Source organism: Phocoena sinus, chromosome 8 (genome assembly GCF_008692025.1).
Source record: "Phocoena sinus isolate mPhoSin1 chromosome 8, mPhoSin1.pri, whole genome shotgun sequence".
Lineage (NCBI taxonomy): Eukaryota > Metazoa > Chordata > Mammalia > Artiodactyla > Phocoenidae > Phocoena > Phocoena sinus.
In genome coordinates, this window is record NC_045770.1 from 20297492 (window position 1) to 20320878 (window position 23387).

The 23387-nt window shown below is 40.6% G+C and overlaps 3 protein-coding genes across 12 annotated transcripts in view; 2 read left to right on the forward strand and 1 right to left on the reverse strand.

Annotated features, from left to right (window-relative positions):
- Positions 1–5765: 5765 nt before the first annotated feature.
- On the reverse strand, positions 5766–9946 carry C8H11orf1 (chromosome 8 C11orf1 homolog). Of its 2 annotated transcripts, XM_032640252.1 has the most exons (4): positions 9378–9946; positions 7127–7357; positions 6498–6564; positions 5766–6063 (listed from the first exon to the last, which is right to left on the reverse strand). In XM_032640252.1, the coding sequence occupies exons 1-4, from the start codon at positions 9417–9419 to the stop codon at positions 5894–5896; spliced, it is 510 nt and encodes a 169-aa protein (XP_032496143.1). In that variant the 5' UTR covers positions 9420–9946; the 3' UTR covers positions 5766–5893. The 2 variants fall into 2 exon arrangements, with proteins under 2 accessions (XP_032496143.1, XP_032496144.1); XM_032640253.1 differs by lacking the exon at positions 6498–6564.
- A 74-nt stretch (positions 9947–10020) lies between these two features.
- On the forward strand, positions 10021–14269 carry FDXACB1 (ferredoxin-fold anticodon binding domain containing 1). Its single transcript, XM_032640242.1, has 5 exons — positions 10021–10234; positions 10469–10625; positions 11489–11692; positions 11855–12013; positions 12764–14269. Exons 1-5 carry the CDS (start codon positions 10063–10065, stop codon positions 13944–13946), a joined length of 1875 nt encoding a protein of 624 aa, XP_032496133.1. The 5' UTR covers positions 10021–10062; the 3' UTR covers positions 13947–14269.
- Positions 14270–17411: 3142 nt separating this feature from the next.
- The window catches only part of ALG9 (ALG9 alpha-1,2-mannosyltransferase), a 96939-nt gene continuing 90963 nt past the window's right edge, over positions 17412–23387 (forward strand). For 4 of the 9 annotated variants that reach the window (XR_004351104.1, XM_032640243.1, XM_032640247.1 and 1 more), the window contains exons 1-3: positions 17423–17611; positions 18556–18694; positions 19523–19657. Coding sequence is in view for 5 of the 9 variants with exons in the window: in XM_032640243.1 (XP_032496134.1) it covers positions 17481–17611; positions 18556–18694; positions 19523–19657 (405 nt within the window). In the remaining 4 variants the exon portion in view is untranslated. Of the gene's footprint in view, positions 17612–17641; positions 17858–17890; positions 18149–18555; positions 18695–19522; positions 19658–23387 lie in introns of those variants that run through there. The other 5 variants (XM_032640244.1, XM_032640251.1, XM_032640248.1 and 2 more) reach the window with 5 other exon arrangements.

The following is a 23387-nucleotide window of genomic DNA, read 5'->3' on the forward strand; positions in this document are numbered from 1 at the left end:
ATACTCAGTGGTGAAGATTGAAAGCCTTTCCTCTAAGACTAGGATCAAGACAGGGATGTCCACTTTTACCACTTCTATTCAATATATTATTGCAAGTTCTAGCCAGAGCAATTAGGTAAGAAAAAGAAAAGCATCCAAGTTGGAAAGAAACAAGTAAAACTATTTCTATTTACAAAAGACATGATCTTACATATAGAAAACCCTAAAGATTTCGCCAAAAATATAAATTACAACTGATAAACAAGCTCAGCAACATTGCAGGATATAAAACCAACAAACACACAAAAATTAGTTGTATTTCTATACACTAACAATGAATAATCCAAAAAGGAAATTAAGAAAACAATTCCATTTACAATAGCATCAGGAAGAATAAAATATTCGAGGAATAGTCGAGGAATAACCTCGACTAAGGAGGCAAAAAAACTTGTACGCTAAAAACTATAAGACATTGCTAAAATAAATTAAAGAAGACATAAATGGAAAGACATCTATGTGCATGGATTGGAAAACTTAATATTGTTAAGATATCAATACTAGCTAAAGTGATCTACAGATTCAAAGCAATTCTTATCAAAATTCCAATAATGTTTTTTGCAGAGATAGAAAATTCCACCCTAAAATTCGCATGGAATCTCAAAGGACCCTGAATTAGCCAAAACTGTCTTGAAAAAGAGGAAAAATTTGGAAGATTCACACTTCCTGATTTCAGAACTTATTACAAAAGTACAATAATCAAAAAATATATACAATAATCAAAAAAGTGTGGTACTGGCATAAAGGCAGACATAGACCAAGGAATAGAATAGAGAGCCCAGAAATAATCTCTTGCATATATAGTCAAATGATTATTGACAAAGGCACCAAGACCATTCAATGGGGAAAGGACAGTCTTTTCCCATGGTGCTGGGAAAACTGGATATCCACATGCAAAAGAATGAAATCAGACCCTTACCTTATATAATATACAAAAATTAACTCAAAAAGGATCAAACACCTAATCATAAGAGCTAAAAGAAGAAAACAGAGAGACAAAGCTTCACAACATTGATTTTAGCAATGATTTATTGGATATGACACCAAAAGTTTAGGCAATAAAAGAAAAAATAGATAAATTGGACTTCATCAAAACTGAAAACTTTTGTGCATCAAAGGACACTATCAAGAGAGTGAAAGGACAACCTACAGAATGAGAGAAAATATTTGCAAATCATAGAGTATCTGATTAGGGATTAGTATCCAGAATATATAAAGATATATAAAGAACACGTACAACTCAACAACAAAAAAGCAAACACCGCAATTCAAAAAGGAGCAAAGGACTTGAATATACATTTCTCCAAAGACAACATACAAATAACTGATAAGCACATGAAAAGATGCTCAAGATCACTAGCCATTAGGAAAATACAAATCAAAACCACAGCGGGATACCATTTTACACCCACTAAGATGGCTATTATAAAGTGAAAACAAACAAACAAACAAAACACCAGACAATAAGTGTTGGTAAAGGTGTGCAGAAATTGGAACCCTTGTGCATTACTGGTAGGAATGTAAAAAAGTGCAGCCACTATGGAAAACTGGCATTTCCAAACTGTTAAACAGAATTACCATATGATCCGGCAATTCCACTTCTGGGTATATACCCAAAAGAATTGAAAGCAGGGATTCAAACAAATATTTGTGCACCAATGTTCAGAGCAGCATTATTCACACTAGCCAAAAGGTGAAAACAACCCGAGTGTCTATTAACAAATGAATAGAGAAGCAAAATGTGGTATTATACATACAATGGAGTATGACTTAGTCTTAAAAAGGATACATGCTGTAACATGGATGAACCTTGAAAACATGCTGAGCGAAATAAGCTAGAGACAAAAAGAAAAATATTGTATTATTCCACTCATATGAGGTACTTATAATAGGCAAATTCATGGAGACAGAAAATAGAGGTTACCACGGACAAGAGAAGAGGGGAATGAGGAATTATTGCTTAATTGGTACAGAGAATCAGTTTGTGATGATGAAAAAGCTCTGGAAACGGATAGTGGTGATGGTTGCACAACATTATGAATGTATTTAATGCTACTGAATTGTATACTTAAAAACAGTTAAGAATTTCCCTGGTGGCGCAGTGGTTGAGAGTCCACCTGCCGATGCAGGGGACACGGGTTCGTGCCCCAGTCCAGGAAGATCCCACATGCCGTGGAGCAGCTAGGCCCGTGAGCCATGGCCGCTGAGCCTGCGCGTCCGGAGCCTGTGCTCCGCAACGGGAGAGGCCACAGTGGTGAGAGGCCTGAGTAACGCAAAAAAGAAAACCAAACCAAAACAAAAAAAAGTTAAAACATTTTTTAAAATTTATTTTTGGCTGCATTGAGTCTTCATTGCTGCAGGTGGGCTTTCTCTAGTTGCAGCGAGCTTTGTTGCAGTGCGTGGGCCTCTCATTGCGGTGGCTTCTCTTGCTGTGGAGCACGGGCTCTAGGTGCATACCTAGAGCTGTACTGGGCCACAGTTGGGGCACACAGGCTCAGCAGTTGTGGCTCATGGGCTTAGTTGCTCTGTGGCATGTGGGATCTTCCTGGGCCAGAGCTTGAACCCGAGTCCCCTGCATTGGCAGGTGGATTCTTAACCACTGTACCACCAGGGGAGTCCCAAAATGGTACCTTTTATGTTATGTATATTTTATCACAATAAAAGATATGCTGAATCAGGCTCCTGGACTTTAGACTATACTACAAAGCTACAGTAATCAAGACAGTATGGTACTGGCACAAAACCAGAAATACAGTTCAATGGAACAGGAGAGAAAGCCCAGAGATAAACCCATGCACATATGGTCACCTTATCTTTGATAAAGGAGGCAAGAATATACAATGGAGTAAAGACAGCTTCTTCAATAAGTGGTACTGGGAAAACTGGACAGCTACATGTAAAAGAATGAAATTAAAACACTCCCTAACACCATACACAAAAATAAACTCAAAATGGATTAAAGACCTAAATGTAAGGCCAGGCACTATAAAACTCTTAGAGGAAGACATAGGCAGAACACTCTCTGACATACATCACAGCAAGATCCTTTTTGACCCACCTCCTAGAGAAATGGAAATAATAAAAAAAAAAAAAAACAATGGGACCTAATGAAACTTAAAAGCTTTTGCACAGCAAAGGAAACCATAAACAAGACGAAAAGACAACCCTCAGAATGGGAGAAAATATTTGCAAATGAAGCAACTGACAAAGGATTAATCTCCAAAATTTACAAGCAGCTCATGCAGCTCAAAATCAAAAAAACCCAAACAACCCAATCCAAAAATGGGTAGAAGACCTAAATAGACATTTCTCCAATGAAGATATACAGATTGCCAACAAACACATGAAAGGATGCTCGACATCACTAATCATTAGAGAAATGCAAATCAAAACTACAATGAGGTATCACCTCACACCAGTCAGAATGGCCATCATCAAAAAATCTACAAACAAGAAATGCCGGAGAGGGTGTGGAGAAAAGGGAACCCTCTTGCACTGTTGGTGGGAATGTAAATTGATAGAGCCACTATGGAGAACAGTATGGAGGTTCCTTAAAAAACTAAAAATAGAACTATCATATGACCCAGCAATCCCACTACTGGGCATATACCCTGAGAAAATCATAATTCAAAAAGAGTCATGTACCAAAATGTTCATTGCAGCTCTATTTACAATAGCCCAGAGATGGAAACAAGCTAAGTGTCCATCATTGGATGAATGGATAAAAAAGATGTGGCCCATATATACAATGGAATATTACTCAGCCATAAAAAGAAACGAAATTGAACTATTTGTAATGAGGTGGATAGACTTAGAGTCTGTCATACAGAGTGAAGTAAGTCAGAAAGAGAGAGACAAATACCATATGCTAACACATATATATGGAATTTAAGAAAAAAAAATGTCATGAAGAGCCTAGGGGTAAGACAGGAATAAAGACACTGACCTACTAGCGAATGGACTTGAGGATATGGGGAGGGGGAAGGGTAAGCTGTGACAAAGCGAGAGAGAGGCATGGACATATATACACTACCAAACGTAAGGTAGATAGCTAGTGGGAAGCACACGCATAGCACAGGGAGATCAGCTTGGTGCTTTGTGACCGCCTGGAGGGGTGGGATAGGGAGGGTGGGAGGGAGGGAGACGCAAGAGATACGGGAACATATGTATATATATAACTGATTCATTTTGTTGTGAAGCAGAAACTAACACACCATTGTAAAGCAATTATACTCCAATAAAGATGTTAAAAAAATATGCTGGATACCTAGGGTATAGGACAGATATATAACATATAAACTTAAAACATGTGCCTATAAAATATTCATATTGCAAGAACACACACCAATGAATTATTAGTATTAATAAGAGACAACTCAAATACTAAAGTTGATCTGACAATACAATGCAATTTCCATCAATATCCTAACAGTATCTTTTTGTGGAACTTGACAAGTTGATCCAAAAGTTTATATTGAAATGCAAAGGGTCAAAAATAGCTAAGACCCTCTTGAAGAAAAACAAGGTAAAATGATTTGATCTACTGGATATTAAGACTTATACAGTTATCATAATTAAGATAGTGGAGTAATTAAGCCATTGTAGCTAAGATGGGATTTTAAAAAATGACAAATAGGCCAATGGAATGTAAGAGAGCTCAGAAACAGTTCCAAGTATATACAGATAGTTGATTTATAATAAAAATGGCTTTGAAGAGCAGTGAAGAAAGTATGGTCTTTTTAATAACTAATATGGGGACAACTGGATAGCCACACAGAAAAAAAATAAAACTTTGTCAGTACCTAACACCATATATAACATAAATTCCATATTTATACCCGTAACATAAAATAATGAAGGTTTGGGAGGTAATATATGGGAGATATCTCCCAAATATTATACTGTTATCTTAAACAGGAGAGCAAAAAAATTGGAAAATACTGATGTTTAGCCATGTTAAGACTATTGTCTCCCAGTGTTCACCAACCCTAAACTATTCACATTTTCTCAATCGCTGCCCGTTCCCTACAATGCAAGACCCATCTTAAAGCAGCTGAGTCACCCCAAATTCCTAAAAATACTCTACCCTAACATCACCCTTTTCAATCATTATCAAGACTGTGTCAAGTTGAGGTTCTTCCTTGCCAAAGGCTTAATAAATAACTCCGTTTTGTTTGATCAAGTTTTCTTCCGTGACTTTTGTGGGGGAGTAAAAAAGGACAGTCCTTATCTTTTTTAGATATAAACTGAACTATTTATAGATGAAATGATATAATTTCTGAGAAAAATTTAAAAATAGAGAAAGTAGATAGGGATAGATAAGATTGGTTATAACCATTGTTGAAGGTGGGTAATGGTACATGGGAGTTCTTTATACTATTCTGTCTACTTTTGTATGTTTTAAATCTTCTATAATAATAAAAAGTTATTTTTCTTTTTCTAGTCCTTAAGAGGGGATATATTCATTAAGGTCACAGTAAATGTAAACTATCTGACCATGACTACCAGGCTCACATCTAGAAAGCATCTAGCCAAATGTATCCTAAGTCATGACGGATTCTGCAGTTCCGCCCCTGATGAAAGGCAGGGAAAAGCAGAGTGGCTGTAGATTTGAGAGAAATAATTCTTTTTAATGCCTTCCTACAACACCCGTAATGTAGACCTAAGAGTAGAAATAATTAACTTAAATTTGACATTTAAATTTTGGTTTAAAAAAAAGGAATAGAGAATATTTTTTTGTGCTTTATTTATTCAGAGAGTAAAATTGTGCTACAGTCAGCTAAATTCTTAGTTGTTCTTAGAATGTGCTCCTTCCTACACTCTACACTGGAAAAATGAACCTTATTCTTTCTTAGCATCATGGACTCTGAAATTGGCAGTTATTAGGATTCCACACACACACAGAGTGATGCTCAATTTGAGGCTCTGAATAGCTACTCATGTAAGTTGACTTTTCTGTGCATTTGTATGGAGGAGGAACCAGCTCAGGTTGATGTCCTGGGAACCAGTGAGGCTCTCGCTTAAACCCTGAAGGAAGAGAAAAGAGGAGTCTTAGTTACCAATCTCATTCTTATTTCTGAGGGAATAGACAGTGAGGGAATAGACAGTGAATCATGTCAAAATTGAGAAAACAGAGAAATCATTCATTCACTTATTCACTCATTCAATTTACTTTTATTTGTGTTGCTTCTATGTTCCAAGCATTGAGTTAGGTCCTGAGAATATAAGAATTAAAAAGAATAGTCCAGGGCTTCCCTGGTGGCACAGTGGTTGAGAGTCCACCTGCCAATGCAGGGGACACGGGTTCGTGCCCCGGTCCGGGAAGATCCCACATGCTGCGGAGCGGCTAGGCCTGTGAGCCATGGCTGCTGAGCCTGTGCTCCGCAACGGGGGAGGCCACAACAGTGAGAGGCCCGTGTAACCCAAAAAAAAAAAAAAAAAAAAAAAGATAGTCCACGTACTATGGGTTGAAAGTGGTATTTTTTTGTTGTAGCTTGTATCATATGTCGTTTCAAAATAGTGTCCAAACTGCAAAGAAAAAGTAGTAGATTAAAAATACAGGAGTCTATAACCAATACTGGGAAATACAGGATACAGTGACATGAATTCTAACAGGCTGTGTCATATTTTAGATTGACTATAAGTCTATATGTCATTAGCCTATATCCTACTAATGTTCACATCCTTTGTTGGTTTGTTTGTTTAGGAGATTTAAGGGAAAGATGCAGATAAACAACAAGTCTAGGTAGGCAGGGACCAGGGAAGAAGCTACCCTGAGTCAGAAGACATTTTATATATATATATATATATATATATATATATATATTTCTGTAGATTGATGAAGTCCAAAGAGAAGCAAGAGAAAAAGCATGCTACCCATCCTTTCATTACCTTACAATAATATAATGGTCAACTTGATAGTAAAGTGGGATAGGCATTCCAGCTGAGGACTGTTGCCCTGTCCCAACCACTCAATGAACAGAAGTCTGAGAGATCTCAGCATTGGAAGTTATCAGATTCCTGACTCTCAAATGGTCATTGGTATTTCCTTTTCTAACAGAAGGAAACAAAGAAGAGAAAGTTCGATTACCTGGGAAGGCAAGGGTTTGGGCTGCACGATATTCTTTAGGTCATATCTCTCCTGGTTCCAGTTGCCCATGAGGGTATGGTTTGAATAGGCATCTTCATTAGTGGTACATCTCCATCCATACTGGAAAAACTTGGACATATCATTCCAATCTGTCCACACTTCAGCATGGCCATCTGCATTAATGAGGCTGCCACAGTGTGGGTTTGTAAGGAATGAGGTGAGGAACTCTCTCTGGGAAAAGGCAGGAATAGAAAAGCTTGTTGCACAAACCAGAGAGGAGAAAAGGCCTCCCTTTCTCTTCCTTCGCCAAGCATAACATAACACCTTCTAAGAATCTAGGCTTTCCTCCCAGTTTAATTGCTGTGGTTCAGTTTCTCTCTCCAAGTTCATGAATCCTTTGACCTGCCCTCTCAATCAGCAGTAGTAGGTGACTATATAGGTTAAATGTCCCCTCCCCGTAAAAGACAGGAGAACTTCAGTACCCCCAATACTATATGGAGAACTAGAAAATGTTCTGGTAATTTTGAGATGTAGGAATTTAAGGACTAAGAGTATTGCTATCGTCAAAGGGAACAGGAAGAAATGAGAGTTGGATAACTAGATAATACAATAAATGATCAATAAATGACAGTTTCCTTCCTTCTGGGTCCAGATCAAATGTCACTTCTCAGGATGTGCCATTCCCTTTTCATGATGCCTTCCCTCAAGTTAACTTCTCTTTCACTTGTCTCACACAGAACTTTATGTTCACATCTTTATATATTTATAAATTTATACCATATGTTAGAGTTCTTCAAGGAAGTGTGGAATCTCCTACACTGATCCCTTGAGGACAGGATCTGTGTCTTTTTCATTACCGTATCCTCTCCTTCTGTTTACCTTCCTAATCAATAGTACTTGGCACATACCAGATGGCCAATGTCTGAATTTCAATTTTTTGTAAGTAATCAGAAGCCTAACCATGTTTACTTTTGGTTAAAAGATGAGTCTGGTCCCTTGGCTTAGGAGCAAGACAATACCTTCCCTGAAGCTGAGTAATCTGAAGTTGAGGAGCTTGTGTTGTTTGAAGATTTTATGGTAGAGTGAGAGAAAATCTTACTCTGCCGTTCCATGTTCTTTAAAGGAAGAGATGTTACCAAACCTGGCCCTCCCAGTTCTCCAAGCAAAGAAAGAATATAGATCACCCAGATCACCAGATGGCCATGATTTGGGAGTCACCACCCACCCACTTTTCCACAGGTAGCGACAAAGCCAACACTGTAGGTTTAAAGGTAACTGCTCTCACACCATGTGCCTTTGTGAAGAAAGATGCACACACTGATGTCAACAAACAGCATGATGACTAAAGAGTACCTGGTCCTACAAAGCCCAACAGACCAAGTACTCAGACTGCAAACCAAGATGATACCGTCCCTGGGGCTGTAAGGACAGAAATCACCACCCACTCAGTTGTCCAAGTCTGAAACCTGGGGCTTATCTTAGACTCTGATTTCTCTTTCAACTCCCTACATCCATTCTCAATCACTAGGTCTTGTTGATTTTTGAATCAGTCCACTACCCTCCATCTCCACTGCCAAGTTCCAATTCAGATCACTATCAGCCTTAGTTTCCATTACTGCAGTAGCCTTCTCTCTGACCTCCTTCCCATCCGCCTTTTTCTCCTCCTATCATTTCTCTATAGGAAAGCAGAATTTTTGAAAATGAAAATCTAATTGTGTCATCTTCCTATTTAAAATCTTTCACTGGCTGGCCACTGTTTGCAGAGCAAGGTTCAAGGTTGTTAAAATGTCTATATGACCTGGTCCCTGCTTAACTTTTCCATCTCATCTGTTACCCACTCTCCCTCAAAGTACATTTCAGCCAAACTCAGCTGTTGTGTTTTTCCATCATGCTTGTGCATGTATTGTTCCTTCTGCCTCTTCACTCCTCTTGACTCAGGTAAGGTGTACTTTCCTCCCTTTAGCTTTCAACCCAGGTGCACTTCATCCAGGGAATCTTTCCACTTCACCCCCAAACTTGGTAAGGTTCCCCTCTGTGTGCTCCCACGGCACCCTGAATTACTCCATTCATAGCACTGCATCCCACTAAATCAGAATTGCCTCTTTTGCTGTGCATCCTCCACCAGACTACAAGCTTGGTGAAATCACAGGCCACATCTTGTTCCTCCATATATCTAACTGCTCTCACAGGCCTGGCACATAACAGACACTCAACATTTCTTGAATGAATAAAAGGTAGGAAATAGAAGCACCTGGAGAAATTCCGAACAGCAGTAACAATGGGTTGCAGTCATTTCGGATGAGATGAAGGCTGTTAGAAAATCCTCTGTGTCAGGATGCAGGACACAGCCCAACCTCTTCTTGGCCTCAGCCCGGCCCTGCTTCCTTCACTTAGAACTCGCCTCACCTTCGACCTGTCCCTCGGCACTAGTGACTGCTTGTGACCTCATGTAGGTGTGATGAAGTCGCTCAGGGCTCAAAGGCATCTTTTTTTTTTTCGGTACGCGAGCCTCTCACTGTTGTGGCCTCTCCCGTTGCGGAGCACAGGCTCCGGACGCGCAGGCTCAGCGGCCATGGCTCTCGGGCCCAGCCGCTCCGCGGCATGTGGGATCTTCCCGGACCGGGGCACGAACCTGTGTCCCCTGCATCGGCAGGCGGACTCTCAACCACTGCGCCACCAGTGAAGCCCAAAGGCATCTATTTTAACACTTCCGATAGGGTGAGGGAGTGAGGGGACGGGGCGGTCGGCGTATCGCTTTTGCACTCAGGGATATTTTCCTCCTCGGATGTTGCTGCACCAGACTGTTAAAACAACCGGGCGCTCTGGAGCGTCATCAACCAACGACGGGTGAAGAGGTGGGGCCGCAAGAAACCGGCGAAGGAAGTGACGTAAAAGGGAGCGCCTCCGAGAACGCGAGCTGGGAGCACGTTGAGGCCATGGCCCCTCGGCGCCTCCTGTTGGTTGGGGAGGGGAATTTCTCCTTCGCCGCCGCTCTGAGCGAGACCCTGGATCCGAGCACCAGTATAACTGCCACCTGCCTCCAGCGCCCGGCCGACTTGGCCCGGGATCCGCTGGCCCGGGAGAATCTGCAGCGCCTGCGCGAGCGAGGTAGCGAGGCCCACCCCTCCGTGAAGCCCCGCCCAGCTGTGGCACCGCCCAAAGTGGACAGTGTGGGCACGTGGGGATTCAAGGAATCTGGGGGTTGCTCTTGGTCTTTACGTGGACATTTACAGAGAGCCTGCTGTGTGCCTAGACCTGGGTTGTTTTGCATGGTTCAGGTTAGGGAGGGGTTTTCTCTCGTTCCAGGTCTTAAGACATCCTTCTGTCTATATTTCGTTCCAGGTACCGAGGTACGCTTTGGTGTGGACTGCACCCAGCTGGTAGATGCCTTTGAACTGCAAGACAGAGAGTTTGATCGAATTTATTTTAACTTTCCGCACTGTGGACGCAAAGCTGGAGTAGCTAAGAACAGGGAACTGCTTGCCAAGTTTTTCCAGAGGTGAGCACTCAGAAGTGAAATGTTTAAGAGGTACATTATATAGTTACTGCGCTCAAACATGTTAGTCTGGGAAATATGGCGTACAAGAGAATATAATGCTCCAAATGAACCCACAATCTAGTTGGAAAGGCAGACATTTAACCCTAAATGCTAAATAAAAGTACTAATAATGTACTGTTCGGCCGGCAAAGGGAGGATCATCTATTTTTGATAATGGGAAATGATGGTAGTATAGTCTAATTTAGGAGCCAGACTGCCTGCATTCAAATCCCTACCCACCACTTAATAGTTTTGTGATTTGGGGGATTAAGTTTACTTGATCCTTACTTGCTTTTGCTTCCTCATCCATAAACTGAAGATATTAACAGTAACTACCTCATAAAATTATTGTGAACGCAAAACAGTGCTTTATACTATTATACAATAACACATGCTACTAATGGAGGTCTCTTTGGCTCATAGTTGTCATGAAACTTTTCACAGAGGCAGTATTTTAAGTTAACAGGCAGGAGGGGAGTGAAAAGAACAACTTTCTAAGTGGGGAAGAACAGCCTGATCGCTGAATCACACATAGGAACTTTACAGACATTGACTTTTCAATGAGATATAGATGTACAATACAAAAACAACGTTGGATAACTCTGTTGTCAGCCACTAGTATCAGTTATGAGTTGAACATTGAATTTAAATTCTTGTTTACTTCCAGCTACTTTTTTTTGCATGTTTGAAGTCTAATAGACCTTTGCAAATAGATATGATTTGATTTTAACTATTTAACAGCCAAACCATATATATACAGCTAACTCCTATGGTAACTTCTACTTGTTTCTGATAAACGGCTGGTGTTTCCCTACCCCCGTTAGCTGTGCAGATGTTCTTGCAGAGGAAGGAGAAGTCCATGTGGCATTGTGTAGAGGACAAGGTGGGACTCCTGCTGATAAGCCCATGAGAGAATGGCACAACAGTTGGCAAGTGGTTGCTATGGCAGCTCTAGGGGGATTCATTTTAAGTGATGTGCATCCCTTCAGCTGTGAGGCTGTGCCAGGGTACAAGTGCACTGGATATAGGTAAGTAATAACAGAGTTCTAAGCCTTTTCCATCTCTCTCACTAATGATAAAAAAAAATCTCAGAGACATACTTTTTCTTTGTCTATTTCTTGATTCAGTCTCTAGAAATACTTGCTTTCTTTAATAATGACAGTCTTAATAATTGCTGTCTATTTTGCCAGGAGTCAAGATAAGTCCTTTCATGTAGAAGGTGCTTTGAACCATATCTTTACCCGGAGCTTACCCTATGAAGGTTTGCAACCAAGAATTTCCAGGATCAAACTGGGTGACCAGTGGTTTTCTTTTCTAGAACCAGAAGTACTTGTAGGAAAGCTGAACAGGTAACCTGATTTTACCAGAAATCACTTCTATCTCTAGTTGTATCCTGATTGGCTTGATAATCAGGCAACCATACATTGAATGGATGCCACATTAATTGTTAATGATGTCATGCTGTGAATACTTGTCAGTCTGGCCTGCACAAGCCTCTTTAGAATTAAAAATTGTCATAGTTTCTGCAAATATCATATGATATCACTTATATGTGGAATCTAAAAAAAGGGGTGCAAATGAACTTATCTACAAAACAGAAATAGAGTTACAGATGTAGAAGACAAACTTATGGTTACCAGGGGATAAGGTGGGGTGATAAATTGGGAGATTGGGATTGACATATCCACACTACTATATATAAAATAGATAACTAATAAGGACCTACTGTATAGCACAGGGAACTCTACTCAGCACTCTGTAATGGCCTATAAGGGAAAAGAATCTAAAAAAGAGTGGATATATGTATATGTATAACTGATTCACTTTGCTGTACACCTGAAACTAATACAACATTTTAAATCAACTGTACTCTAATAAATTTTTTTTTTAATTGTCATATTTTCTGGTTTATTGTAGGCTGTCAGAGTTCTGAAACACATGATATCTCTCTTTATGGTAGATGATTTCTTTGTTTCCTTTCCAGATCAACTTAAGGATAATTCTTTTCTATACAGTTATTTGTGCTTTTAATTCTAGCTATGTTATAATTATTAATAATTTTAAGTTAAAAAAGTTTATTTTTGTGTGTGTTTAAACAGGGGTTTCCTAGAAGCACCTTCATATCATCCTATCAAAACCATAAATGAGAAACTCATTGCTGAATTGGGGAAAGCTTTCCCTCTAAAAAGGCTGAAGTGTTCTTCCCCTTTGCTGCCACAGGGAGACACCGGTGTTCTCACTTCCTGCCACTGTGACATCCTATCATCTGCCTTTTGGATTAGTCTCCATGAAGATAACTCAAATTTTGAGTCCCTCACTGGTGGGACAACACAAGACATGGAGGATTTTCTAGTGTCATTTTCAGAACTCAGCCTTCCCAAGAACCCTAGAAGAGACAGTAAGGAAGAAGCTCAGGAAGGAACATATGGCCAGGCCAAGGTCTGCCTTAGACCTTCTCTTCTAGTTCATGTTCAGGCTCTAATCCAAGCACCAGACTTCCTCCCAGGTTCTCTGTACATCCTCAGTGGACCTGTCTTTCAGAAGTGCCGCATCTCACCTTTCACAATGCCAGCATTCCATGAGACTTTGTTTATCCTTGGATTTAATAAAAATCTGAAGGATGGCTGTCTTCAGTCACTACTGGATCATCTGAAGGGCATTCTAGATAGCCTTCTGACCCAGACATTGCTCAAGGGCTCTAAGCTGGGCAGTTCAGTGGAATTTGTCTTTCAACCACCTGGGGAAGATTATATGATTACTGTGAAGTCTCAAAATTTTGGCCCAGATTGTGTTAAGGATTTGACTATTGGGTCTGTTACCACATCTGCTACAAGCATCATACACAAAGACCAGTGTTTTGTGTGTGTGTCTATGAACTTGGACCTATTAGCCATGCTTGTCTGGGGTATCTCTGATTGGAGGATGTTGTGGACCTTTGATAATCGTTTCCTGAAGAATTTTGCCCCTGGGAAAATAGAACCCTTTAAAAGCTATTCACTATATCCTCCATACTATGTGCATGATATTAGTTTTTGGTTAGATATAAAGAAAAGATTTGATGAAGTAGAGTTTCACACTGTGGCCCGAGCAGTGTCACAGGACACTGTCATTTCCATACAATTCCTTAGTCGTTTTCAGCATCCAAAGACGGAACAGGTCAGCCTCTGCTATAGATTGACCTACCAGACCTGTGACAAGGCCCTCACCCAGCAGCAGGTAGCATCAATGCAGTCCCAGCTAAGGAAGGAGATTCAACAACGACTACATGTGATACCTCGGTAGTTTAGTAAATTCATCTCTACATAGTGATCCTCACGGGTGTGGATGAAAAAGACCAATTTGTAACCGGTAGTTCTTTCCAGACTTTTTTTTTTTTAATCTTTTACTTTGTGACTATAGCTACTGATGGTTGACGTTAAAGATATCTGTGACTCGATCACTTAAAGTTTACAGACTATAATGTGAGTGGTGACCTTTGGAGTTGTGCAATATTTTGTTCATGAGTAATGACAAGGAAAACAAACAAAACAGCATCTTATACACTAGATGCTGTAATGCTGAAGCAGTAGAATTTGAGTGTCTCGTCAAATATATTTATAATTATATTTTCTGAATTGTCAATTCCTCTTTCCTTAACTCTATCATATCATCTCTCTAAATCATTGAGAATAGTTTTTAGAGTCAGACAGACTGGCATTTATTACCTTGGGTAAAAGTTGCAAGTGTTCCGTATTATTGGTATCGTCATCATGTTTATTCTGTGGTTGACTGCTGTTAAAGTCAAGGAACTAAGTAAGTGTCTCACTTAGAGCTCACACCTGGGTCTGTCTGACTCAGAAGCCCCTGTTCTTTCTGCCACTTTCTGTTACTTTACTTTTCCTTCTATAGTTTTTTCAACAGTAATCTCTGAACTGTGATTAACTCTACACTTTTCCCCCCTAGATTTTGGGACTTCTGTTGTAAGCATCTCTAAGGGACTTTGGGAGATTGGCTCAGCCCAGGACTCTGCAGAATGGGGTGCTATAATGTGCATTAATGTATGTTCCTGTTAATTAATAGTTAGGCTCCACCAATTGGAGCTATATTGTAAACTCTGTGAAGGAAATAACTGTCTTATTAATTCCTTTAAAAATTTTTTTAATTGAAGTATAGTTGATTTAATATGTTGTCTATTTATTCTTGCATTTGGAGAAGAGCATGTGGAAAGGCAAGAATTGAAGCAAAGAAACAAATTAGGAGGTTATTATAATAATGCAACCAAGATATGATGGTGACCTGGACCAGGGTGGTAAAAAGTGTTTGGACTGGGTAATAATTAGAAGAACTTACTGATGATTTAAATATATGTGCATGCATGAACGTTTTGCAGTTAGAGAAATAGAGGAATCAAACAGAATCCCTCGGTTTTTGACCCAAGCAACTGGGAGAATAGAAGTGTTTTTAATCAGAATAGGAAAACTGGCATGGGAGTAAGTTTGGGGAGTGAAGAATCAAGGGATCTCTTATGGACATGTGTATTGCTTAGCTCTCCACATAGACTTAAAGCTACTCGAGGGCAGGTAATGTGATTTATAGCTTTCTTCCATCCCCAGTAGTGCCTGGTACATGTGAAACCAAGCAGACCCTGCAGGGCCTTCCTGAAGACAGATTCCCCCACCCTCTCCGAGTCTCCCGCCTCTTGTTTGCAGAAAAGCTTTAGCCTCCTAGGCCTTCCCCGAACTCTAAAGAGTAGTTTTTTTGTTTTGTGTTTTTGTTTTGGCCGCGTGGCCTGTGGGATCTTAATTCCCTGGCCAGGGATCGAACCTGCGTCTGCTGCAATGGAAGAGTGGAGGCTTAACAACTGTACCATTAGTGAAGTCCACCAAAGAGCAGATTTAACCTGAGAAATGAGAAAATGCAGAAACAAAGGAAAACAGTCATGTAAGACAAAATTCTGGTAGTTTAGCCATAAAAAAAGTCAAGTACGTTTAGTTCCTCCTCAAGGGCCATAGATAATATTCTGAGCCATATCCTTGTATGTTTTATTGATACTAAACCCCTACCAGGTGGAAGAAGTTAATTGCATGCTGATCACCAGCATGAAGACCCCAGGAGGTTGATGCTGTTGACCCCTGAAATACCAACCTGTTACCTCATCACCAACCAATCAAGGATGTCCATGAGCTGATCATGCACACCTCAACTCTTTCCCGCACCTTGCCTTTAAAAAACCTTCCCTGAAAGCTTCAGGAAGTTTAGGTCTTTTGAGCATAAGCTGCCTCTTCTCCTTGCTATAGACACTGTACTTTGCTTCAGCACAACCTGGTGTCAGTACATTGGCTTTTCTGTGTGTAGGTGAGCAGACCCAATTTTGGTTTGGTATCACTTGGATGAGGTATCATTTGAGCTGGATCTTAAAACAAGGGCAGGGTTGTGATGGAAGGATTGTTAGGCAAGGAGGGCATGCATTCCAGGCAGAGGGCATACATGAGCAGAGGTAGAGATATGGGAGCATTTGGGGTACTTTACAGGCTAGTTGGAACATAAAATGTGTATAGGAAAGTAGTGGGAGATAAGAAAAGTAGGTTAGGGATGTAGTATTTTTGAAAATTAATTGGACAGTATTGCACAGGATCAATTTGAGATGGGAGATCCCTGTAAGGATGCTACTGTAGTAGACTTGGGTAGAGTCAGGGAGGGGCCTGCACTAGAGTGAAATGAAAAGGAGGTGGCTGTATGAGATATAGTTACATTGAGATGTCTGAATTTGGCAACTAGTAATTTCATGTGGGAATTGAGCAATAGGATCAATCTCCATTGTTAATACTCAGGAATTTTTAGTATGAATTTTTAGAATTATTTTCATAACTTGGGACCCTGTCAAGTTTAGCACTCCCTCTATAACCTTCTTTTACTTACTGGTACAGAGCTTCACAGGGTGGGATAGAGCTCTGTGATTGGGGGAGTAGGCAGAGTATCAGGAACAGATGAATGACTTCTGAGAGTCACAGGCATGATATCATCAAAGCGCCCATGTAAAAATGCCTGTGTGAAATCAAGAGCTTTCTCCTGATCTCCTGGTTGGAAGAGCATGGATTTTGTAGTAAGACCTGGGTTGGAACATGGCTCCATCACTTCCTAGCTATGCAACCTTGGACCTCAGTCTCCTTTTTGATAAAACAAGGTTGTTGTATTATATTTTAAAAGGATAAGGTATATTAAATGCTTACCATAATGCTGTAGTAGCAATGGCAGTGACTGGTGTCTGATTAAATTTGCTGCACAGAGTTTCTTCAGTCTTTCACTTTTCTCCTCATTCTGTATTCTGCCATTATGGCTTCATCTCTCTGAAGCAGTTAATTAGCTGCAGGCTGTCCCTATCACTTGCCAAAATATAAAGGACAAGGTGCCAGTGATCTTTAAAGAACTTCCTCTTTTGTAGGCGACTGTGCTATGATTTTTAACTGAATATCTGCGTACTCGGTGGAATTAATTACTCTCTATTTGTGCTTTCTTTTAAACAGGGATGCTGAAGGACAGTATTTGTAGGAGAGTGCAGAATGCTGATAAGTGAAGGCAGAGAGAGAGGGAGGGAGGCATGCCTAGAGTTACTAGTATGTGGAAGGGATAGCTATAACGGCCAAGTAAAGTCTCAGGTCGCATTTCTTTTCTACCCAGGGATTTGCCCCTATTAGCCCAGAAAACTATAATTTAGTCCTGTCTGCGCATGTCGAGGTCTTTTGTCCCTCGGCGGACACCGTTGCCAGCCTAAGGCTATGTCTCCGCGCTCGTCGCCTTCGTAGGGCGCCGAGTTCTACCTTTTTTCCCACTCTTGCCATGGCGAGCCGAGGAGCCCGGCAGCGCCTTAAGGGAAGCGGGGGCAGCGGCGGGGACACGACCTCGGCCGCCGACAAGCTGCGGGAGCTGCTGTGCAGCCGGGAGGCGGGCAGCGCAGAGCCCCGGCCCGAGTAGGTGTGCGGGCGCGGCGGGGGCGTGGCCGGGCGGCGGGCGGCGGGCGGCGCGGGGCTGCCGGTAGCGGGTCTCGCCCGCGCTGTGCTGTGCTGCGCCCTGCCCGACCTTCCCGCCGGGAGGGCCCGCCGCCTCTTCACCCTGCTCTTTCTGCTCTTCCAGGGCGGGTGGACGCTGGGTCTTCACCCTCCTTAGATTAGATTCCCCAGCTCGGGTCCCGTGTTGCTAGTGAAGAAACCCTGCAGGTCTGTGCGGCTTCCGGCCCAGGCCCAGGGTGGGCTGGCGTCGCTGTGTGTGTGTGTGTGGGTGGGTGGGTGGGTGGGTGGCCGAGCCGCCGTGGGGGACGCAGGCGAGAGCAGGGAGTACCTTTTCTGGCTGTCTCTCCCAGCTTCCTTAAGTCCTCGCAGAGTCCCGACCCTTTACTCTTCTGTGTGGGCCCCACCACCTTGCACACCAGCAAACACCTCTCTTTTCAAGCCGGAGGGCTGCAGGTTAAGCCTGCGCTGGGGAGCTGTCAGCATATGGAATTGGAAAAGGTGATGTCCACTGCACAAGTTAGCTTCTGGGCATTTGAACAGATGGGGAAATGAATAAAGCCATGGAAAGTAATGACCTTGTTAGGAGAATAAAGAAAAGGCGAATAACAGCTTGTGGCCTGTAAGTGAGCGATTTGTTGGCTTGGGGTAAGCGGAATGTCATAGATGCAAAGAACTAAAGTGCGTGAATTAGCTTACACCTTAAAAGCAGGAAGTAATGACTAACGTTGATTAAGGTCTTAATTCGTTCCTTATTTATTCTACTCAGGACAATTAACGGTTCACCCTTTTAGGTGACTAACTCATGTGCTTTGGTGTCTCTTGACTTGTTGTCCTTTCTGTCTAGTTTTAGCCCTTCTAGTTGGCAGGTCCTTTCTGACACATACTTTTTTTTTGCTTCTGAGCAGGTTATCTGGGAACAAAGCAGGACAAGTCTGGGCACCTGAAGGATCTACTGCGTTCAAGTGTCTGCTCTCAGCAAGGTTATGTGCTGCTCTCCTCAGCAACATCTCTGACTGTGATGAAACATTCAACTACTGGGAACCAGTAGGTGATTTCTTTAGTTTTTTTGTTCTTGATTTCACTGCTTGGAACCTTGTTATGAATCAAGATACAAATAATATACAAGTGTGACTATTAGTAAAATAACCTTATTTTCATTTCTGTATTCTAAACTGATGATTTACCTCCTATTGAAGGATATAGGAATTTGCTGTTATACAAAATAGGTGTAATTTGTAATTTTCTTAAAAATTTTTTAAGTCAAAATATTACTTTGAGGTAGTTTAAAAATATTAAACGTAAAAGAAAAGCAGAAACTCCGTGTTCCACTTCTCATGGCCAAATCCTTGTCCCCAGAGGCAACCACTTTCTTTAAACATTTTTGGTTTTTTTCTTCTGATGTTTAGTAAAATAAACAATGTTGCTACATACTATGCTTATATTGCTGTTTCTTGATTTATACTTTTATAAGTTTGTTGGACTCCCTGTTATAGGAAATGCAGAGGTGAAATTTTCTGATCACATTTTGCATAAAACAATAAGGAATGCTTAGGGTAGGTAGTTTAAGGAAAATACAAGATTTAGAGTTTTCCTGTTTTGGTTAATGAGTATTTTTAAAAAAATAAATAGAGGGTAAAATTCAAGCTTTCAATGTTGGCCAAACAATAATCCTGTAGGATTTATAATGTCTTAATATTTTTCAGTATTGGGTCATTTTGATTCTTATCCATTAGTTGCAAACCTTATTGAGAATTTCAGCTTTTTTGTGTACCTTTGTCTCATTAATACTTTTGCTTAGAAACTTCACCTGCATCCTCTTAACAAGGAGTTTTGGCCAATATAACCCTGAATCCATCCGTTTTGTACTTTCAGACACACTACCTCATCTATGGGAAGGGGTTTCAGACTTGGGAGTATTCCCCAGCTTATGCCATTCGCTCCTATGCTTACCTGTTGCTTCACGCCTGGCCAGCTGCATTTCATGCAAGAATTTTACAAACTAATAAGGTAAGGGCGGGCCAACCTGGAAGCAATCACAACTGATCAAGTGGTGGGTGAGTCTCTGGAACAATTTGGGAAAAGGACCAAATATATTCATAGTTAGGAGGGGATTGTTTTTAAGAAGAATCATTTATTCATTCATTATTCAACAAGTATTAATGGAGCAACTTTTATTTGGTAGACACTTTGTTAAGTGCTCTGGGTGTAACAATGACCAAATCCTTGCCCTCGTGGAATTTATAGTTTAGTGGAGAAGACGAACATGGAACAAGTAATTATAAATGCAGTGGGTCATGGAGGAAAAGTACAATGTGCAGTGGGTTAGCATATTAGGGAGAGCTTAATTTAAACAGAATACTGAAGGATAATTAGGAGTTAACTGAGACCTAACCTGATTACCTTTCAGAAATTTGACTATGGTGTGTCTTAGCATGGATTTCTTTGGGTTTATCCTGTTTGGAGCTTACTCACCTTCTTGAATCTTTAGACTTATGTCTTTTCACAAATTTGGGAAGATTTTAGCTGTTATTTTTTTAAGTGCTTTTTCAGTCCCACCCTGTTTCTCTTCTCCTGAGCCTCCAATGATGTGAATGTTAGATATTTTATTACAGTCCCATGGGTCCCTGAAGCTCTCTTCACTTTTTTTTTTTTTTTTTTTTGCGGTACGCGGGCCTCTCACTGTTGTGGCCTCTCCCGTTGTGGAGCACAGGCTCCCGACGCACAGGCTCAGCGGCCATGGCTCACGGGCCCAGCTGCTCCGCGGCATGTGGGATCTTCCCGGACCGGGGCATGAACCCGTGTCCCCTGCATCAGCAGCCGGACTCTCAACCACTGCGCCACCAGGGAAGCCCTCTCTTTTTTCCAGTCTGTTTTCTCTGTTCAGATTGAACAGTTTCTGTTGTCTTTTTTCCAGTTCATTGATGCTTTCCTCTGTCTCCTTCATTCTGCTGTTGAGCCTACCCATTGAGCTTTTATTTTGGTTACTGTATTTTTTCAGTTCTAAAATTTCCTTTTGGTTTTTCTTTTTCTCTTCTATTTCTTTACTGAGACTTGCTATTTTTTCATTTGTTTCAAGCGTGTTCTTAATTGCTTATTGAAGCATTTTTACAATGGCTCCTTTAAAACTTTGTCAGATAATTCTTATATCTCATCTCAGTTTTGGTATCTATTAATTGACTTTTTTCCTTCAGTTTGAGATCTTCCTGGTTGACAAGTAATTTTTAGTTGAAACTTGGACATTTTGGGTATTATAGTATGAGACTCTGGATCTTATTCATGGGCCCAGCCTGCTTCCTCTGCACTATTCTGCTTCTCTTTTAGCTGGCTTCTTTTGATACCACTGCAGCTGGAAAAAGGAGAGGGTTCACCACCTTGTGACTGCCAAATGGGGCTAGAAGTCCAGGTTCCCAACTAGACCTCCACTGATACCACCCTAGTGGTCAGGGTAGAGGTACCTCATTACTGCTAGGTTTGGGGGAGTGGAAGTCCAGGCTCTCCAAGTGGTCTCAGAGGAAAGATATATAGGATGAGGGAGTTAGTAGAGAAATAACAATATGCAGTGCTTAAGGTTTTCATCTCCATTTGGATATCCACTGTCACTTCAAATTTGGCATATTCAACCCAGAGTCCTACCTCTTACATCAGTGATACAAACAGCAAGCAAAACAGGAATGAAGATATCTGTTCTCTTGTTCTTTCTTCCAGTTTCCTCCTTTTTAGGTTCTGCCAGTGTGAGCCACAGGGCAAGCGGGAGTTGTGGCTTATAGGGTCCCAGCCCCATCATCATAATTAGAGTAGAAAAGGGTGGATTGTTGCTGAGAGACAATATGGTAATAATTGGCACCCCTAGTGATGGTTACCTTTACAACTTGCTACCCTAAACAAGAACAGCTTTGTTCTCTCTATGGATTGAGGTGTGAAATTCTCTGAATTATACACTCAGCAGTGGCATCCTGTACATAGATCCATGGGCTACTTAATTTCATGGAGCACTGCCAGATCGCTCTCCAGAATGGCTATTCAACTTTATACTCCCTACAACAATGTTTGGGGTTTCAGCTTCCTAATATCTGAGCACTTGATATTTCTGACTTTCTAATTTTTGCCCTTCTCATGTATATGAGATGCTTCTCATTTTAATTACATTTCTCTGACAACTAGTAAGGTGGAGAATTTCTTCATGTATTTATTGGTCATTCATATTTCCTTTTCTGTGAATTACCTATTTACATCCTTTGCCTGTTTTTCAGTTGGGTTTTGTGGTTTTCTCTTGTGATTTGCAGAAGTTCTCAACAGTAACCCCTTGTAAGTTTTAGATCCTGGAAATCCTTTCTCTTAGGCTGTCACCTGTCTACTAACTTTGTCTGTGGTCCTTTGTTGAACAGAAATCTTTAATTTTGATAGAGTCAAACCAATTAGTTTTTCACTTACGGTTGGTGGGTTTTGGGTCTTTCTGAAAGAAATCCTTCACCACAGGTCACAAAGATATTCTTATGTATTTTTCCCTAGTAACTTTATTATTTTATCTTTCACATACAAGGCTTTAGTCCATTTGAATTTTATTTTTTATAAATTGTGGAAAGATCCAGCTTTATTTTTTCCTATATGGCGAACTGGATTTTCCAGCACCATCTGCTAAATAATTCATCCTTTTCCTTCTGGTTTGTAATACCATCTGTATCATACATCTCATTCCCATGTATGTTTCTGGCCTTTTTAATTCTGTATCATTGGTCAGTTTGTCAGAGAGTACCATGTTGCTTCTATTATTATGGCTTTGTAGTATGTGTTAATATTTGGCTGATGAATTTCTCTATCCATTTTAAAAATTGTGTTTCATTTTTAATTTTTTAAATATTTATGTATTTATTTATTTATTTGGCTGCACTGGGTCTTAGTTGCTGCCCACGGGATCTTTAGTTGCGGCATGCGAACTCTTAGTTGCAGCATGTGGGACCTAGTTCCCTGACCAGGGATTGAACCCAGTTACCCTGCATTGGGAACACGGAGTCTTTTAATTGCTGGACTGCCAGGGAAGTCCTTAAAATTGTATTTTAAAAATCATTTTAGAATCAATTTGCCCCTTTCCCAAATTCTGGTAGGTATTGATTGGAGTTGCATTGAATTTATGTATTAATATGAGAATCAATATTTATTTAGAGTGTTGAGTCATTCCATCCCTAAAATGATGTATTTATCCACTTAGTTAGGTTTTCTGTGTCTTTTAATAAAATGTAAACAATGTATCCATTTTAGGCTTATCCATTCTTTGACTAGGATAATGACTAGATTCTTTATACTTTTTGTTACTGTTATGAACGGTATCTTGTTTTCTGTAATTTTTGTAGGAGGTCATTGCAGGTGAGGAACACAATTGTGAGGAACACAGTTGCTTTTTGCTTTTTGATCTTGATCAAAATCTCACTGAATTTCCTTATTAGTGTCAGTGGTTTGTCAGGTGAATCTCTGGATTCTCTTTCATCTGTGCATGTAGAGTTTAGTTTCTTCTGTTCCATTCCTCATATCTCATTTCTTTTTTGTGTCTTTTTGCACTAACCCGACATCCAGTTACTATGTTGAATATTAGTTGCTATGGGAGCATCACTGTCCTATTCCCAAATACAGTTCTTATATTAACTTGTGTTAATTTTTAACTTTCTAAGTGTGTTTTTGTACTCTCCTCAACCAGATGAAGAGTCCTTAAGTGTGGATACCTTGTACTAAAATTATCTGTATT

Bases quoted from the DNA above. Each gene is read 5' to 3' on its own strand.
- C8H11orf1 (XM_032640252.1), bottom strand. From the start codon at position 9,419: ATGACTGCAACCCATTGTTACTGCTGTTCGGAATTTCTCCAG. The intron at 7,358-9,377 runs GTGCTTCTATTT...GCCTTTTCCCAG, and splicing joins GCTGTTCGGAATTTCTCCAG to AGAGAGTTCCTCACCTCATT. The intron at 6,064-6,497 runs GTACGTGGACTA...CTCTTCCTTCAG, and splicing joins AATACCACTTTCAACCCATA to GGTTTAAGCGAGAGCCTCAC.
- FDXACB1 (XM_032640242.1), top strand. From the start codon at position 10,063: ATGGCCCCTCGGCGCCTCCTGTTGGTTGGGGAGGGGAATTTCTCCTTC. The intron at 10,626-11,488 runs GTGAGCACTCAG...TACCCCCGTTAG, and splicing joins CTTGCCAAGTTTTTCCAGAG to CTGTGCAGATGTTCTTGCAG. The intron at 11,693-11,854 runs GTAAGTAATAAC...CTATTTTGCCAG, and splicing joins TACAAGTGCACTGGATATAG to GAGTCAAGATAAGTCCTTTC.